This window comes from Balaenoptera borealis (assembly GCF_965194805.1).
Source record: "Balaenoptera borealis genome assembly, chromosome: 4".
Classification (NCBI taxonomy): Eukaryota; Metazoa; Chordata; class Mammalia; order Artiodactyla; family Balaenopteridae; genus Balaenoptera; species Balaenoptera borealis.
Genome location: NC_138861.1, coordinates 114,920,616 through 114,940,525, shown reverse-complemented (window position 1 = coordinate 114,940,525; position 19,910 = coordinate 114,920,616). Strand labels below are relative to the sequence as shown.

Sequence of the window (19,910 nt, the reverse complement as noted above, 5' to 3'; positions counted from 1 at the left end):
TGAGGCAGCTGCTTTCAAATATCTTACCTAGATAATGTGGGCATTGAACTCTGTTTCCAAATAATAGATGCATTAATTCCTACAGGATTGGGTTATTATCAGTGGATTTATTTGGGGGTTTTTTCAGTCTGAAGAAGCCAGGTAAAGGGGTGAGCTATTTTTTAGGGGTTCCTTGGGATTTGCTTCTACTTTCAGTTAACTCTCCAATAGTTTCTCACAAGATGACAGGTTATCTCACAAACAGAAAATTCTAATTACAAACTTGTTTAGAAGAAATTGAAAAATAAACAATCAAGGGTACACTCTAGCAAAGAGGTCAGTGTTTTGCTGTAATGAGTACTACTATTAGGTTTTCAAATAAACATTACTATTCTGTGCACTAAGAAAATTCAGGCTGTTCGCACACATACATTTGCAAAAGAACTTCAAAAATAAATTTTCAAAAACCAAACTGAACAGTTTCGCTCAAAATACTTAGAGAAACATATGAACAATAAAGCGAAACCAGGGCGTTTTACTGTTGAGCAGATCTTACACTTCACCAAATTAAATAAGTGTTTTATTATAAAAATTCAGTGTATCCTCTTGTACTAGGATGTATACATTAATGATTGTAAAAGTCAAAGAAGCAAAAAAACAGATACATGGAAATCATAATCAAAATAATCACTCTTACCCACCATGCAAATGTTTATGTATGTGCCCCACTTGTCAATTTGTTCTGCTAATTACATATGCAATGCCCTTCATAGATTCTGGAATAAAATGATGTGGTTCTCAATATTACTGATATATACTCATTTCAGAGATTGCACTTCAGAGATGGCTCTAAGCATTAAAAAATTATGTATTATGGGACTTCTCTGGCAATCCAGTGGTTGAGACTTTGCCTTCCAATGCAGCGGGTGCAGGTTCGATCCCTGGTCAGGGAGCTAAGATCCCACATGCCTCGCAGCCAAAGAAACAAAACATAAAACAGAAGCAATGTTGTAACAAATTCAATAAAAGGCTTTTAAAATGGTCCACATCAAAAAAATCTTTTAAAAAAATTATGTATTATGGTCCATTCTAGTTGTAGTGTATCAATTAACATTTTCAGGAAGAAACTTACTTCATGGGTATTTTCATGCTTCTCTCAGTAGAGAAATAACTTCTTTGGGGACAATCATTTTTTACAAGTATTAAAGTATCTGTATTCCACTTCTTATAATATCATGAAGATGTTGAGGGCATAATAACTGTCATCAACTGATGCTTCAAAAAGATATACATCAAGCATTTAAATAATTTAAAAACTAGGATATAAGGAAAATGAGACTGAGCCCTACTCTCAAAGAGCTTACTGCCTGTTGGGAAGTCATACAATGCTCCAAGTTATAAGTACTACCTATGGTACTACAGGAACACAGAGGATAAGAAACCAGAGGCTTCTTAGAAAACGGTGTTTGAACTGATTCTGGAAAAAAAAATAGGAGTTAGTCACAAAAGGAAGGGGATGCTGAAATATATCAGTGGTATTAGTGATGCACAAGAAGGCAAGAGTCCAAAAAATACTTAGGAAAAAAACCCATAAGACTTGTTGATTTGTTAGTTGTGGGCTCTGAGCAAGAGTAGGAGTTAAAAGTAACTTTCAATTTTTTTCTCTTAGATAACTGGGTTGTTGTAAACCAATTGAAAATTACAACAAAGGAGACAGAGCTAATTTAATGAAAAGTATGAGGGTAGTTTGGGAAATTTTGAGATGTTCATGTGATGTTCGGTATAGAGTCAGATGTATATTTCTAAAGCTTAGAAAAGATTTTGGTTTAGACATATAGATTTGGGAGTTATCTGCCTACAAATGGTAACTAAAACAATGATGGGGACAGAGAATAAAAAGAGCAGAGGACTTTGAATGAAGCCACAGGGAACCATAACATCTAAGAATAAGGCAAAGATAAGGAGCTTACCAAGGAGACCAAAGAGCAATGGCCAGAAAGAAGGGAACCAGGGAAGGGACATATGTTAGACTCGAAGGGATCAGAGCTATACTCTCCAACAGAGTATCCACCAGTCCCATGTGGCTACTGAGGACTTGAAATGCTCCTAGTGCACCTGAGGAATTAAATTTTTAATTTAATATAAAAATTGATAATTGATTCAGTTTTTTAAAAACTTTTAAGTATGTTTAAGATAACTTGAGTATGTGAATCTATTTTTTAATGATAAATTTTATAAACTCTCAACAAGATTAAGTGTTCTGATCAAAATTTAGCATCAGAATTTTGACATACAGTGAATATAAAAAACACTCATTTTGAAGATTTTTGTATGAAGAACAAAGTGTAAAAATGTTTCATTAAAGTTTTTGTATATTGATTACATGTTGAAACAATAATATTTTGGATATACTTGATTAACTAAAATGTTATTCAAGTTAATTTCACTTGTTTTTCTTTTTAACTTTTGAAAGTGGCTAGTAGGTATCATGGCTTTCATTTTATTTCTATTGGACATAGAATATTTCAGGAAAGAAGTAATCATGAATGTAGGGAGACAATTCTCCATAGATCTCATGTTTCTGTAGATCTTGTAAGTAAAGCACTGTGCACCCTTTATACCAACATATCTTTTCAAGGATATCTGTATAAGAAAAAGCCTTGGAAAATGAAGATGTCTCATTGCAGAACAAAGAAAAGGCATACTTACCACCCATTATAAAAGATATAGATTTCTTAAGCTCAGGGTTCCTCTTTTGTGATTAAATCCACTGTGTGTGCAAGTGTCACTTGACCCTCTTTGCACTGTCTTGTGGGAATTGGGGTTTAAAAAACCAGTACAGGGGCTTCTCTGGTGGCACAGTGCTAAAGAATCCGCCTGCCAATTCAGGGGACACGGGTTCGAGTCCTGGTCCAGGAAGATCCCACATGCCGCGGAGCAACTGAGTCCGTGAGCCACAACTACTCAGCCCGCATGCCACAACTACTGAAGCCTGCGTGCTTAGAGCCCGTGCGCCACAACTACTGAAGCCCTCGCACCTAGAGTCCGTGCTCTGCAACAAGAGAAGCCACCACAATGAGAAGCCCGCACACTGCAACGAAAAGTGGCCCCCGCTCGCCACAACTAGAGGAAGCCAGCACACAGCAACAAAGACGCAACACAGCCAAAAATAAATAAATAAGATAAATAAAAATTTTAAAAAAAACAGTACAAAAATGCTGACATTCTGGCTACTGTTATTGCAGTAATAAGTAATAAATTTTTGTTTTTTATAAGTAATAAACTTTTCCTCATCCCTGACCCAGAAGTCTTCTACCAGCATCCATGAAATTGTGGCAGGCTAACTTGTTAGCTTACAAGAAGGGTAAAATCTCAGACATTTCACCGTTCCCGACAGTGACTCTGTCAGGTATATATTGCTGTATAACAAACTGCCCTAAAATTTAGTAGCTTAAAACAATAACAATTAAAGATAGACATATATATCAATGGAATGAAACAGAGAGTCCAGGAACAGACACAAACAAAAAGATCGAATGGCTTTTTTAGAAAGGTACAATGGCAATTCAATGTAGTCTAGAGAATATTTTCAAGGAATGGTGCTGGCACAAATGACTATGCATATGCCAAAAATGAACTTAAATCCATACCTCACATCTTATATAAAAATTAACTCAAAATAGACCATAGACATAATTTAAAATCTAAACCTATAAAACTTTAAAAGTAAACACAGGAGAAAACCTTTGTGACCCTGGGTTAGGCCAACAGTTCCTAGATATGACACCAAAAGTGCAATACATAAAAGAAAAAAATGATAAATTGGGCTTCATAAAAATTACAAACATTTGTTGTGTGAAAGACATTGTTAAGACAAATCATAAACTGGGAGCATATATATGTAAATAACATCTGGTAAAGGACTTGTATCTAGGATATATAAATAACTCTTAAGACTCAAAAGTAAGAAAACAAACAGCTAAATTTTAAAAAGTAAGCAAAATATTTGAACAGATACATAATCCGTATTTTTAAAAAATGGGCACAGAAGCAAAGGACTATTTAATCCAAATAGAGAATTCAAAAAATAAGATATAAATATTACTAATAAGCAATAAAAGGACATTCAATCCTATTTGCAGTCAGGGAACTGCAAATTAAAACAATAAAATATCCTTTTTCCCCATAAAATTGAAAAAATAGAAATACTGATAATATCAAGTGATGGTGAAGGAATGGAGAAATGAACACTCACATACTCTTGGCTGTAATACAAATTATTCAGGAAGCAATTTGGTAGTACTTATTATAATTCAAAACAAGCATATCATTTGGGTCAATATTTCAACTTCTAGCAATCTATTCTATGAAAATAAAATCATGAAAGTGTAAAGATGTATCAATACATAGATGGATTTTGTATTATAAGCTATAATGAAAAAATTGGCAACAATCTAAATTTCCATAAAAAATTGGCTAAATAAACTACAATGTAACCATAAAATTGAATATTAGGCAGACAAAAATAAGGAAGATCTGCATGCTGATCTGTTAGTGTAAAAAGCAAATTGCACACCAATAAGTAGAGAATGATTCCATTCTTGAAAATATAAATGTGGCTGCTTCTCTATATAGATTTCTTGCATCTATTCAAAAAAAGATTGGAAAGGAACTTAATTAACATAAGTCACTTTAGGGAAGATGAAATTTGATGGGTGGGTGGTAAGGAATATTCACTTGACAGCCCTAGATAATTTTTTAGAGTACTGGAATTACAGATGATTCTTATTTTTGTTGTTTTCTAGCATTTTTCTGAAATAAAGAATAATTGCTGAAGCAAAGTCCTGGAGGAGACTGAGAGGAAAGAATCGAGGGCATAAATGGAAGGATCCATCTCAGAAATGGCAGACACCTCATTCTCAGGAAGGGCATGAAAAGTGGCAAGAATTGGTGGGGATATAGATCAGTTGGAGTTCAGGCTGTAGGGGTGGGAGGGCTGGGAGATGAGACATGGTTTGCCTGACAGCTGTGATTTCTCAGTAAAGTTGAGGATGGGACCCAGGGTTGAGGACAGTGGTCAAGGTCTGGAACAGTCAATGAGGGAAAGAGGAGGGATATTCACCAAGGACGAGGGAGGAAAAGTGCACCTGTGAAGTTTTTATTATCTAGTCCTAGAAGTAGCAGACAAGGTATAAGACAGGCTGGGAGGGTAGTCTTACCTTCTGGACAGGAAGAGGGGAATGGATTTTGGTGGACTGCCATAAGTCTCTGTGGCACTATGACTACCTCAGATTTTGTCTGTAACCTAGATTGCTTTTCGCACCCCTTCACACGTCCATATTCTACTTGACACTCATCCATACTCAATTTTAACAAGTTTCTTTTTTTATGAAGACGTTATACACTTATTGTAGCTGAAAGGAACTTTAGAAATACCAATTTCCCCATTTTGTGGATGAGAAAATGGTGAATCACAGAGATAAATGATCTTTTAGTGAGGCAATAGTTTATAAATGATGGAATTAGACTGACCCAGGTCAGTGCAGTTTCCAAGATGCCACACAAACCCTGTGTAACCATGATTAAAAAGAAAAGGATGCTATGTCTGGGATCATCACAAATAGTTGTCATAAAACTAAAGCAAGACTTGTGCTTTGGAAATTAAACATAGTATCTATTAAACAAAAATTACTCCTGTTGAAGGTGATGGCATAATACAAATATACTGCAGTTAATTTTATATGAGATGCATAAAAGAACTGAGTACAAGTAAGTAATTTGAAATGATGCATATTTTTAATACCAGGATCTTCTCCAAATCCTAAAATTTACACCACATTCAAGAACTGCAAAGCACTATCTAAGGCTACGTCATGCTTTCAGAAGGATTACAGTGCCCTCTGCAGCTTCAGCAGAAATAAACACAAATTTGATTTCAAAACAAAACAAACAAACAAAAAAAACCCAGTAATTTAAAAGTCAACATGGAAGTGTATGCAATTAACATGCCTCAGAAATTCACTTTACTTTTAAACTGAATTAAAATACGTATGTAAAGATCACATTTTAAGCAAAATGCACTACAGCATGTATAGCAGGTACCTATTTGTGTAAAAAGATATGCAATATAGAAAAAGATACATATATGTGTGTATCTATAGATTAATTTGAGGATAATACTCTAGAATATGGCACAGTTGCCTTTGGGGAGATAAACTAGCACCCTGGGGATCATACGTGGGAAGAAGATTTCTTTTCACTGTGACTCTTCTGGTACTACTTAAATTTTTCATCACATGCATGTATTAATCTTTCAGGTAAGAAAAAAAAGTTAATCAATAAAACTTTTGATTACCTTTTAAAGAAACGGTATGCATCCAAATTTTAAGCCTCTCTCTCCAGAAGTTCCTTAACTTCAGACAAGTTCTTTAGTCTGTTAAAAACAAAACAACATGCCCAAAATGGAGTCACTTATGTTAAGCCCCATATCCACAAACTGAGATTGAACTTAATTACAGTTTTAGCTCACCCAGAAATGGAATCGTAAACCAGTCAATCAGGAATGGCCTAATCAGTTAGGTAATCTGACTGACAGAACCTGGCCATCCCCTAAAGAAAAGTAACTTTTCAATTACCAACCCGCTTTTTTGCCCAGTATAACTTCCTGTCCCCTTGTGCCTATAAAAGTCTTTCATTTTATACTGGTCCTTGGAGCTCCTTTCTGTTAGACTGGATGCTGCCTGATTCAAATCAGCTTTTGATCAAATAAACTCTTAAAATTTTTAATATGCCGTTGTTTATCTTTAACAAATCTCTTTGCCCTCCCTAACCACTTAATTTAAATTAAAACATAGCTTCTTTAACTCTGTGTTATCTTATTAGATATACCCAGCATCTTCAAAATTTAGCTGTGAGAAAAGTAGTCTATACTAGCTCACATTTGGTTAACCAAAGCAATATTGAATAGAATACAAAAGAGTAGACTATTTTATTTACAGTTTTTATCTACTAATTTCTTAATTTGGGGAGAAAGTAATATTCACTAAGATATTAATAATTATGAAATAGTATACAATGAAAGGTAGGTTTGTTTTCTCAGTCCTCCCCTCCAAAGGAAATTAAGTGTATTCCATGTATCTTTTCAGAAATTATGTCAATATTATTGAGCAACTGAATATTTTAATTTATAGGCAATATTATTGAGTAATAAATATATCAATTTATTGAGTAATTGAATAAGCAATTTTTTAAATTGAATGTTTACTAAACTGCAAGTATCTTTCTAGGTCAGGGTATAAGGAGTAAATAAAAACTAAGTTGCTAGGCTTCCCTGGTGGCGCAGTGGTTAAGAATCCACCTGCCAATGCCGGGGACACAGGTTCGAGCCCTGGTCCGGGAAGATCCCACATGCCGCGGTGCAACTAAGCCCGTGTGCCACAACTACTGAGCCCACGCTCTAGAGCCTGAATCCACCACAATGAGAAGCCCGCGCACCACAACTAGAGAAAGCCCGCGTACAGCAACGAAGACCCAACGCAGACAAAAATAAATAAATAAAATAAATTTATAAAAAAAAAACAAAAAACACTAAGTTGCTAACCTCACAGAGTTGACAATCTGGTGGGAGAAGACAGATAACATAGACATAAATTAATACATATATATTATATCAGAAAGACATATTTTAAAAGAAGAGTAAAGACAGTAATGAGAATGGGTGGGAGAAATTTGGGGATGTCAGTGGGCAATGAGCTCATTCTCTAGTGGAAGAAAGTATTGAATTTATATTCTGGATAAGTCATTTACTAACTGGATAAACTTCAGTGAGACATTTAAACTCTGTAAATTGAATTACTTATTTATAAAAATATGGGATAAAAAAACCTCATAAACATTTGTGGTGACTAAGATCTTATTTAACATATTAAGATTTAGGAAGTGCTCAATAAATATTTGTTAATAGCCTATTTTCAAAATGCTTTCATCTTTTATGAAAGGAATTATATATGGTGAAAACTGTTTGGAGGAGAAATAACAGTGAGCCTGATAATGGTAATAAAAATGTCAATTGTTAAAAAAAAAAAAAAAAAAAAGAAGAGTAAAGAAACAGAAGTAGTAGACAAGAGAGTTGTTATCTTATACAGACAGAGTTCTGAGAAGATGACATCTGGACATCTGAGCAGATGCCAGAATTAAATGGAAGAAGAAAACATGGAAATCTGGGGTAAGAGCCCACCAGGCAGAGTAGCCAGTGCAAAGGCCTTAAGAGGGAGCCAGTCCAGTATTCAATAAACTACCAAGAGGCTGCTGTGGCTGGAGGGGAGAGAGCAAAAGGGAGAATGGTAGCAGGGAAGGCCAGAGGGGCCACAAGGGGCAAGATCACGTAAGGCTTGGGAGACAACTGAGCCTATAGGCTTTATTCTGAAAAAATCAGGGTGAGGGTCGCAATGGGGGTCTTGAGAGAGGATTAACACGACCTAACTTACATTTTTAAAAGATCACTCAATTTGCTAGGTTGAGAATAGACCAGGGTTGGGGGGTGGCAGGGGGCAACACAAACGTAGAACATGAAGACCAGGAAGAGATGGTATTTTGGACCAGGCAGATAGCAGAAGTTGTGATAAATGCTCATATTCTGGAATATTCTCTAGGTAGTCCCAACAGACATTCAGACACATTGAATGTAAACTCTGAGAGAAAAGAAGTCAAGCATCATGATTCCATAGTTTATGACCTGGGTAACTGAAAGGTGGATTTGCTGTAAACTAACCTGCAGAAAACGGTGGATCAAGCAGGTTTTGAGGGGAAAATTTGATATTAGAAAGTTTTGATATTAGCAGGTTTTGATATTAGAAAGTTTGTAGTATTTATTAAATATCCAAGATGGGAGAAATAAAGGCATATGTTTGCTGATGAGACCAGTTTATTAAAGCAGGGGAAATGACTATGCGAGACAGACAAGAGTAAGAGAAAAGGGGTAGGATCTAGGGCCCACGTGGAGAGATTTTCAGAACGGAGGACAGACAGTTCTTCATCTATCTAAAATCTGGAAGATGAGGTAAATGGGCACAGACGTTACGTGGGTAGACAGGTTGGCAGGAATCAGTGCAAGGTTTCTTCTGGCTGCTTCTATTTTCATAATGAAATAGAAAAGAAAATCTTGTTTGAAGGAATTAGTGAATCCCTTTTCACTCCCTTGCATAAAACCTTCTATAGGCTTCCCCTCACCATTAGAATAACATTTTAACATGACAAGATCCCACAGGACCTTTCTCCATTGCCTCAAATGCTCAAGCCATGGGGGCCTTCCTTCTGTGCCTCAGACACATGACAAACTTATACAAGCCTTGGGTCCTCTGACTTACTTGTCACTCCATCTGGTAAGCCCTCTCTCCCACCCTCCCAAGTCTGGCTAATTCTTATCATACAAGGCCTCAACCATCCCCCCTAGGCCTTTCTTGAGTACCCTATCTACAGTGGCCCATGCTCTCCTCATAAGTTACTTACACATTTATTATGCATTGTCTGCTTCTTCCCACAAGAACGTTTCATAAGAAACTGGCACCCCCTATCCCCCACCTTATTACTCCCTCTCTCCCCAGATCTGGCTTTACTTTTCTTCTCAGTCTTCATCACTACTTGATAGATATATAGATATAGATATAGATATAGATATAGATATAGACATAGATATGGGTATATATATATAGATACAGATATATAGACATAGATTTGTGAATTATCCATCTCCCCTGAGAGAATAATAGCGCTACGAAAGCAGGTACTTTTCTAGTCTATTCACTCTGTGCCTCATAAGTCTAGAACCATGTCTGACACATAGTAGGTACTCAATGAAAATTTCTTAATGACATATTTGAAAAAGTAAATGAAAAAAATGCCTGTAGAGCATATAACAGAGTCCCTGGCAATGGTAAATCTTCAATAAATGTCAGCTGTTATGATGATAACAAAAACAGCCATGGCATCAATCATGAGCACAAATATGAAAGGCTAATCCTCCTCTGTGCTCTTGAATCAATTCCCCTTTTGTTGTTAGAGACTTTCTTTCATTAAGTATATGTCCCTTCCTCCTCTTCACAGGCTCCTTCCCTTTAGCTAAAAATGTGCAATATTTGCCCACCGTTTTTTAAAAATCAGTTAAAACACACTTTTCTTAACTCTGTATTATCTTATTAGATACAGCCAAGTATTTTCACAGTTCAGCCGCAAAAAAAGGGTAGTATTTTGGTTAGGCTACTCTTGGTTAACCAAAACAAATCTTGAATGAACAAACTCATTTTGTCTACTTTTTTTTCTACCAGCTAGTTTCTTCAAGTTGAATGAAACTACTTAATATTTGCATGCTTAAAATATTAATAATCACAGAATAGTATACAATGAAAAATAGGTATTTTATCTAACTTAGTCCTCCCTCTCTAGGGAAACTAGGTATATTCTGTGTATCTTTCCAGAAATTATGTATGCATATGCAGACATATAAATATCCTTTGAAAATATCAAATAGCACCATACTGTGCACACAATTCTGCATCTTGGGTTTCTTCCAGCTAATGAAACATCTTGGATGACTTTCTAAAGTACACATAAAGAGCTGTATCATTCTTTTTACTCGCCACATAATGTTTCACTGTAGTGATAAAATGTCATCCATTTCCTATTAATTGACACAACGTGTTTCCTGTCATTTGCTACTATATGTGATGCTGCAACTACAGTAATAGCTATATGGCTATATAGCAAGATTCTTCATATATCTATAAATAAATCCTTAAAAGCAGAATTACTGGTATAAAGGACAGCAATTCAGTTTTTTATTGATATTGCCAGATTACCTTCCAACATAGTTTTACTAAATCAGTAGTTTTCTAATCCTCTAAATAATGAACAATTATTAGTAACTGCAGGTCATATTTTTGGCGAGGGAAAAGGGGATGATTCTTGATCCTTCTTAAATCAACTAAAACTGAAATTACTCCTAAAGAAAATGTTAATACTTTACTATGACACATATTTAAAACAAAGGAAACCAAGCACTATTTCTGGGAAAGAATTACTTAGAATCACTTTCCCATTTCTGCTAAAAAAAGTTTCACCTCACTACTAAACGAGTTTTTCCAGTCTTTAATATCTTTAATAATTCTCTTCCTAAGTCAACCTCTTAGGAACTCACAGAAAATGGAAAAAAGGAGTTTAAAGGAAAAACATAAACTCAAGAGTTTCCAAGGAGCACAAGATTCTTCTGTTTCTGGGCTGGGCAGTAACTTTCAACTCTTGGCATTTGAGGTGTCTTTTTGTTTTGTTTTGTTTTAAATTTAAAAAAAATAACAAAAAACAGTGTAATTCTTTAAAGGTCCTAATTCTCTTTTGTTAGTGAAGAAAAAATTCTCGGCTTTGTTTTTCCACAGATTGCAAACTCTTTAAGGGTGGGGTGGAGGATTGCGTTTGTAAACGGCTGCCAGCACTTCAACGGCGATAGTTACCTCTGCTATTACCTTGAGAGCCTCTTGCCACGAGCTTCCCGGACCCTCTCTCTGCGACCCCCAAGCTTCCTTTTCCTCCAGACCCTTAAAACTGCTCCCTCAACCCTTATCCGTGGACGCGCCGCCGGCCTGACGTCCCCCGCGCCGCGACGCAGATGGAACGGCCTATGACGTCACGAGGCCGCGGCTCAATCAGACGCGGCGTTTGGGAAATTTTAAATTTAAAGGCGGGGTGGCTCTTACGCTCAGAAGCGCCGGGCGCGGAGGTTTTTGTACAGTTTCCTGGGATCCAGCCCGGCAGGATGGCCGATGAAGGAGCCGTCGCCGTCTGCGTGCGGGTTCGGCCGCTCAACAGCAGGTAGGTGGGCCAGACCTTGCCCAGGTTCCCGTTGCGGCCTCCGGCCCGGGCCTGAGGCGGAGGAGTGAGTCCTCGCTGCTCCTTCCTGCTCCGCTGCCTAGAAACTCGGCCATTGACCCGCTTTGTGCCTTGGTTTCTTTTGTGTAAAGTGACGGGCCAGGATCGGAGGATCTAGAGGATACTTTCCAGCTGTGGGATTCTCTTAAGTCTATAACTCAGGCTCGCCGACATTAAAGACCCTACTCCCTGCGCAGCACTGCCGTCCCCCCCATCTGCGCTCCCCATCCCTCCCCCAGGAAAGTCGAATAGGAAAAATTCTTACTGGCACTCTTCACAGCTAGTCATTTTACATTTAACTGACTCCCCCCCTTTACTGTATACTCCTTCAGCGCAAGAACTAGTCAGTCTTGTTGCATTGTATTCGGTAGACACTCAACACTTCAGTCAGTGACTGAACTCCACGTTCAGAATGTTGAATGACCAATATTCATCAAAATTGATTTTTTTTTTAGTACAGTGTACTGTACTAAACACACACTACCATCGTTGCCCAGTGGATCTTACGTTCTAAAGGGATAGACAGAAAATAAAGTGAAAAATATAGAATATTAAGTGATGATACTGGAGTAATAAATGCTATAGAGAAAAAGCAGGAAGGGGAAGAAATGAAAATGAAGTCTGTTTGCTTTTCCTGTCTCGGGCCCTTGCCCCAGAATGCTGACACATTTTGTTTGAGAAACATTTGTTAACCATTACTGGGTGTTTAATAAATAAGAATAGCAAAATGAGGAATTTCCTATTTTTAAGAAGCTCATTAATGCATTAGAAGAAAGCTACATAAAGAAAGCATTATAATACATCATGACAGGTGTTATGATAGACAGGTGGAGAATGTTTGCTAAAGGAGTCTTCAGTCCTTAAGTGAGATGACAGTTTAGGGGAGGGACAGGGCTGTGTAGGAAACTCCTGATACTCTTCATGAATGAAAGAAGAGTTAAGTTAGTCAATGGAAACATAAGTCAGGGTATTCCAGGCAGAGAGGGTTCAAATCTTATTTTGGAGTGACCTTCAGGCAGTTGATTTGTATGGAGTTAGGGTGTATACAGGAATTTAGAGGAAGATGTGGGTCGAAGAGAGAAATTACAATGATCCAGGTGTCATGTGCCAAATTAAGGATTTCAGATGGTTTTTAAAGGCTTTAAGCAAGAAGGACATAATCAGAGTTGCATTTTCAACGTATCTTTTCAGCCGCCAGTACTGGGTTGGAAGGTGGAAGTGAAGAGCTTCACAAAGAAACTCCCATGAAAGTGCAGGAGGTCACGAAGCCCCATTTAAAATCCACCTTTGACCCCTCAAAGGTGGATTTTCCACATTTATCCTATTTATGGTATACGTCATTACCATCTTTTAAAATATTCATCAGAAGATGAGGTCTTTTCAGTTACCTTTCATGTAACACAACTTCTGTGACCAGTTATTCTAAAATGCAGTTTTTTTTATTCTTTTAGAGAAGAGGCGCTTGGAAAAGATACTCAAGTTTACTGGAAAACTGACAATAATACAATTTATCAAGTTGATGGGAGTAAATCCTTCAATTTTGGTAAGTTTATAACAGCATCAAAAGTTAACCTGGTATCATTTTTCTATTATGAGTACAAAAGCCTTATGAATAACACTGGATTTGTCACTAAAGATCAAACTAAGCCTTCAGTAAACTGCTTCAGTGGAAACTTTGAAAAATTGTTCATCCATTCATGTATGCTAAGTAAGATAATAAACTGACACTTAAAGCATAGCAATAATTTAAAAAATAATAAGTAAATAAAAAATTAAACACAGTTATAGTCATAGTGCCTTTTAACTGAAATTAACATTTTTCCTCTTATTCGTCAACGTACTTGTGGCATAAAACTCTGTAAGCCCAAAATATGTTATTTAATGTCAAGTCATCTTTAAGATCTTCCAGTTTGGTTTCTTTGTTGTTGTTTCTTTTGTTGTTGTTGTTTGTTTCCTTTCTTTTCTTTTTTTTCAGTTGTTTTTCAAAACTTTTTAAAGAATAAATAGTGAAGATATTCCTTCTTTGTCTGGTAGAATACAGCAGGGACCTACCTCTGCTTTTGTGGATCTTATTTGGTGGAAAGAAAGGCTTTAAACAAGTATTTACACTTATGATGACATAAGCTTTGTGGGAGTTTATAGCAGGGATCTAACTAATCTAGGTGTCTGAAATGGTACCACTTACACTGAGACCTGCAGGATGAGTGAGAGCTAGCTAGGACAAAGGGACTTGGAGGACCTAACGGTTGACTAGGTTGATTTGTGTATTGATTTAGCATGTATATAGTGCTGACAATATGCCAAGCACTGTTCTAAGCACTTCATATATATTAACTCATTTAATCCTCCTAACAAGCCTATATATTTGGCCTTCCCATTTTAATGAGGAAGCAGAGAGGCCTGGAGTCACACAGCCAGCAAATGAAAGAGTCAGGCTCCAGATCTGTGTTCCAGCCACACTACCATGCTGCCACTTAGGCACCATAGAGCAACAGTGACAGCCTGTCAGCAACCTCAGGAGTAAGTGATTAAGTTGTCAAATTAGTGTTTAACTAGAAAGCCACAAAGATACGTAGAAGAGAAAATGATTCCTGGTAAAGGAATGTTTGGTGGTATTAACATAATTTTTAAAAGGTAATATGTGCCAGAGATTATAAAACCTAAGTATCACAGATTCTCAGTAGCCATATACGCCCGTGAAGGTTTTGGACTCATCCAGCTGTCTGAAACAGATAACATTAAAGTTTGAATCATTCTGCCATTTCTCCTTGCTCTAAAATCATGACCCTTAAGCAGCCTTCAGATGGCACTTTGGTTTTCCATATTGTTCTGCCGATAGGGCAGATGTGTGGTCATGGTGCAAGCAGTGTGATCACTGAATTTCTCATTGTAGGTCAGTACATTTCCCTCCTGATTTACAAATCCATTTCTTGTGAGCTTTTTAATGTGAGGGCACCACTAAAAGAGTGGTCTATTTTTTTTTTTTTAATTATTTATTTATTTATTTATTTAATTTATTTATGGCTGTGTTGGGTCTTCGTTTCTGCGCGAGGGCCTTCTCCAGTTGCCGCAAGTGGGGGCCACTCTTAATCACAGCGCGCGGGCCTCTCACTATGGCAGCCTCTCTTGTTGCGGAGCACAGGCTCCAGACGCTCAGGCTCAGCAATTGTGGCTCACGGGCCCAGTTGCTCCGCGGCATGTGGGATCTTCCCGGACCGGGGCCCGAACCTGTGTGCCCTGCATTGGCAGGCAGACTCTCAACCACTGCGCCACCAGGGAAGCCCAAGAGTGGTCTATTTTTAATGTGCTAACAAAAGCAGAGAACCACATCCTGGACTTGTGAATTCATCAGTGCAAATGCTACTCTAAACCCAGCCTTTAGCAGAACTTCAGCTTTGGTCAGTACTTTTCTTCCAAATATCTGCATTTTTTGGTTTCGTTTGAGCTAGACCTTCTTGCTAGGTATGTTAAAAACATTAACATTTCTCAAAGAATAGTAATAGTCTATATTTCCTAAGTATTAACATATGTTCACAATAATTCTATGAGGAAGATAATATATATCCATTTTACACATTAGGGAACTGAGGCACGGAGACATCAACCACTTTGGCCAAAATCACACTGTAAGTGGCAGAACCAAGATTTGCAGGCAGTCTGATTCTGGACCCCCATATTCAGCCACCATGCCCTACTGCCTCTTGAAAGCACATAGGGTAACAGACTTGTATTTTTTCTGTGTGAGGACCAACACATTTTACCTAAAGAGAAGAGTATTTTCAGAGGACCAATAAGTTGAAGGAAATATTGTGTCTTAAATCTTTTATCATACCATATCCTGACAATTTTATTTCTGTGGGCAACTACTAATTCAGAATGAAAACAGTTAATTTGTTTGATTTAACTTTATGTTTTGTTTTTTAGATCGTGTCTTTCATAGTAATGAAACTACTAAAAATGTGTATGAAGAAATAGCAGTACCAATCATAGATTCTGCCATACAAGGCTACAATGGTGTGTATTCACTGCAAAAACATTTCAGTCTTGGGTGTCTGTTTAGCAAGTATTGATAGTTTTATACATTATAGATTCATTTTTAATCTTTGCATGTGTGTGTTTTGTTTTTGCAGGTACTATATTTGCCTACGGTCAGACTGCATCAGGAAAAACATATACTATGTTGGGGTCACAAGATTATTTGGGAGTAATACCCAGGGCAATTCATGACATTTTCCAAAAAATTAAGAAGGTAAATAATTTAGCTAAATTTCTAGTACATGCAGGTAAAAGTGGTGATAATAGGATAGCAACCTTAGTGTTCTCTTGTAATGATGAAGTATATTTATAGTTATCTCTTGATTATCCATGAGGAAAGAAGGAAGGCATAGCATAGATTCATTTTTTTCCCACAAACTTACTAACTTACAAAGCTTAAAGTTCTTTCATTCTTTCCTTTGAATCATGAAACACTACTCCCACCAAAAAGTGGGCATTAAGGAACAGGAAAGTCTTATCATGATGATTAGGTCCTCATTGCCTTTGTTTAGCTACCAGTGATTATTAAGGAGCAGTAAAAAGTAGACTAGATAAAAGACAAGGGAATCAGAAGGTCAGACTAGGCAAGCTAATTAGTTGAGTTGGTTTTAAATTAGTTTTTTCATCATTTTAATTATTTTTAATTTCTTGAATATATGTAAGTTTTATTTTGAGGTTAGAGAATTGGACTGGGTACTTTCCTGTTATAATTCTATGATACTATACTTTTCATTATTTCTGAAACAATGCTTTGCTGTTGTTGTTGCTTGTTATTATCAATATAGAAGCACAGGGGAAGTTTTGTTTTTTGTTTGTTTTACAAAGATAATTTCCTGAAAGACAAATACCACATGACTTCACTTATATGTGGAATCTAAAAAACAAAACAAATGAACAAACAAAACAGAAACAGACTCATAGATACAGAGAACAAACAGGTGGTTGTCAGAGGGGAGGGAAATTGGAGGAATGAGAGAAATAGGTGAGGGAGATTAAAGGGTACAGATGTCCAGTCTGAAAATAAATGAGTCACAGGGATGAAATGTGGAGCATGGGGAATATTGTCACTAATATTGTAACATCTTTGTATGGTGAGAGATGGTAACTAGACTTATCATGTGATCATTTTGATATGTATGGAAATATTGAATCACTATGTTGTGTGCCAGGAACTAACATAGTGGAATAGGTCAACTACACATCAACTAAAAAATAAATAAAAATTTTTAAAAGATAGTTTCTCAAAGAATATTTTAATATTTAATATTAGCGCATAAGCATTCATTATTAGGTTTTCATAGTTGGATGATCTCTGATGTTTTCTGATATGTTTTCACATATCTTTTTCTTCTAGTTTCCTGATAGGGAATTTCTTTTACGTGTGTCTTACATGGAGATATACAATGAAACCATTACAGACTTACTCTGTGGCACTGAAAAAATGAAGCCTTTAATAATTCGGGAAGACTTCAATGTGAGTAACAGAGTTAACAGAGTGGCTCAAAAAATAGAGTTACTCATTGGGATTATTTTTCTTGAACATTTGCCTTTAATTTCTATATATTTTAAAGTGTCTCCTGTTACTATGGTTTGTTTTTTATTTTCTTTCTTAAACATTTATAGAGATTATCTCTTAAGTAACATGTATAGTTTTTAAATATTGACAGCTATAATATTGTGGCATAAGTGCCTAAAAAGAGCAAGCTGGAAGTATCAGGTTAGAATTCGGTGTATTTTGATACAGGAAATAAATTGTAAATAGCATAGATTTAGTTGTTATTTTTGTACAGAATAAAAGTACCCATTTTCTACTCAACTTCCACAAATGAATTCTATAATAGTTTGCACTTTCTTTTTGAAATGCAAAATTTTAAGTGACTTATATTTCTCTACTTTTCCCATAATTAAACTTGTTTCAGAGGAATGTGTATGTGGCTGATCTCACAGAAGAAGTTGTTTATACATCAGAAATGGCTTTGAAGTGGATCACAAAGGGAGAAAGTAAGACTTTATACTGTATTTCTTCAAAACACGTATAAAAACTATTTAATTGAATGTATTTAGGCTTTAAATCACACTTTTCACTTCTAAACTTAAATACAAGTTAGTGTTTTTCTTTGGATTTTAATATACGCAGCTGAAATATGACTCTTTTACAGAGAACAGGCATTATGGAATTACAAAAATGAATCAAAGAAGTAGTCGTTCTCATACCATTTTTAGGATGGTAGGTAATTCTCTCTATATTTGGTCTTTCCAATTAAAAATACACTAATTTTTCTACAAGTTGCCTTTTCTTTCTAGATTTTGGAAAGTAGAGAGAAAGGTGAACCTTCTAATTTTGAAGGATCTGTCAAGGTGTCCCATTTGGTGAGTATTGATGAACCGTGATAATATACTAAATGAGCCGAACCAAAATTTAATTTAGCTGCTGGATGTTTGGTTTCATGAGAACTGTTAACTAATTGGCAAAAGCATCTATAAATTGGTAGTTTAGTCTCATCACTAACATGAGATTACTAGCGGATATGTAGGAAGAGTTGAGAGAATCTTACTTCCTGTGATCTTATAGCTGCCATTTCCTGAACTTTAGATGTAAGAACTGTAGGAGTTGAGGCTTTCCCTAACTAGTAATTGAGGAAGGATTGACTCCATGCACATTTAAGAGTTAAAGTAATCTTGGAATTTGGTGATTTTTTTGTGTGTTTGTGGTTTTGGGGTTTTGAGGGTTTTTTTGGTCTCTGCTAATGGTATTGAAACTTATGAGATGAATAAAAACCTGGGTGAGATAGTTAAAAAATAAATCAGATTATTCAAGTTCATAGTTAAGTACAATAAGAAAATGAGCTTTGTATTATAAACAGTGTTTTAGACTATAAATCCCTTGAAGGGAAGAGTGATATCTGCTTTATCTTTGTAACTCCAACACATTGTACATAGTTTATATTCAATACCTGTTTGTTGATAAGTGAATATAAGCATTATGCAAACATTCCTCCTTGCTGCACTGTATCATTTCTCTTTTTTTGTGCTTCCTTTCTATTCCTTACCATTATTGCTTTATTCTCTGTCTTCAAGGCCTAAATTCTTTAGTTTGATGTGGGATATGATGTAAGATTTCTCAATTTGATTTGAAAACTTCAGGGGAAAAAGTAATAAATCTATAATACGTTTGTTTTTCAGATTTTGAAAAATCAGAGTCTTAATTAAGTATCTAATTCTAGTTCACCTCAGTTATTTTACTATACAAGTATATCATTTATTTTAGTAGACTAGTCTTTAACAACAACGAAAAACATAAAACCTAACTTCTGTTTTGTTTTCCAAACCTAGCCTGTGATATATCACTACAATTTTAACTTTTCTCTTATAGTTTAGCTTTAATTATAAATTAAGTTTAATTATAATTATATTTAATTATAATTTAGCTGGACATATTCAGTGATCTGTTTGGTGTCTTTTCTTATATTATTTGCTGCTCCATCATCTAGGGACCATAGATACCATCTGGTCCAACACTCCAGACTTCCCGCTTACTCTAAGTTTCACCTTGGAAAGAAGCCTTCCCCAAAGAGTCTTTTTCTGGCTCTTTGGAGGTGGTCTTTTTATGAGTGTCTCCTGGCCTTTCTGGAGTAATAACATCCAGGTGCTCTTAGCTCTGCTCCTTTATTCCCTTTTGTGGCTTCTTTCCTCCTACGCTCTTAATCAAAGCACAGGAGTGTTCTGTGGCTTTTCTTCCCTTGTTTGCCCTTGTTACCATTTCTGTGTTGACGATGGTCAAATATTTATTGTTTCTAAAGTCTCTGAGTTCTAGTTTATTTATTTTTTTATACAGCAGGTTCTTATTAGTTATCCATTTTATACATATTAGTGTATACATGTCAATCCCAATCTCCCAATTCATCCCACCACCACCACCCCACCACCACTTTCCCCACTTTGTGTCCATACGTTTGTTCTCTACATCTGTGTCTCAGTTT

The 19,910-nt window shown here is 36.1% G+C and overlaps 1 protein-coding gene and 1 long non-coding RNA gene across 8 annotated transcripts in view; one reads left to right on the top strand and one right to left on the bottom strand.

Annotated features, from left to right (window-relative positions):
* The window catches only part of LOC309627298, a 293,684-nt gene extending 282,089 nt beyond the window's left edge, over window positions 1-11,595 (bottom strand). Inside the window, exons 1-2 of the long non-coding RNA XR_014243659.1 lie at window positions 11,493-11,595; window positions 6,335-6,412 (exon numbers count right to left, since the gene is read on the bottom strand). This is a non-coding gene — a long non-coding RNA (uncharacterized lncRNA). The remainder of the gene's footprint in view (window positions 1-6,334; window positions 6,413-11,492) is intronic.
* A 40-nt stretch (window positions 11,596-11,635) lies between these two features.
* Window positions 11,636-19,910, top strand: part of CENPE (centromere protein E) — a gene marked incomplete at its 5' end in the record, with an annotated part of 73,929 nt that continues 65,654 nt past the window's right edge. For all 7 annotated transcript variants that reach the window (XM_082389057.1, XM_082389059.1, XM_082389060.1 and 4 more), the window contains 8 exons: window positions 11,636-11,838; window positions 13,347-13,438; window positions 15,820-15,909; window positions 16,026-16,144; window positions 17,285-17,404; window positions 17,850-17,931; window positions 18,090-18,157; window positions 18,235-18,300. In XM_082389057.1, coding sequence (XP_082245183.1) covers window positions 11,636-11,838; window positions 13,347-13,438; window positions 15,820-15,909; window positions 16,026-16,144; window positions 17,285-17,404; window positions 17,850-17,931; window positions 18,090-18,157; window positions 18,235-18,300 — 840 coding nt within the window. The remainder of the gene's footprint in view (window positions 11,839-13,346; window positions 13,439-15,819; window positions 15,910-16,025; window positions 16,145-17,284; window positions 17,405-17,849; window positions 17,932-18,089; window positions 18,158-18,234; window positions 18,301-19,910) is intronic.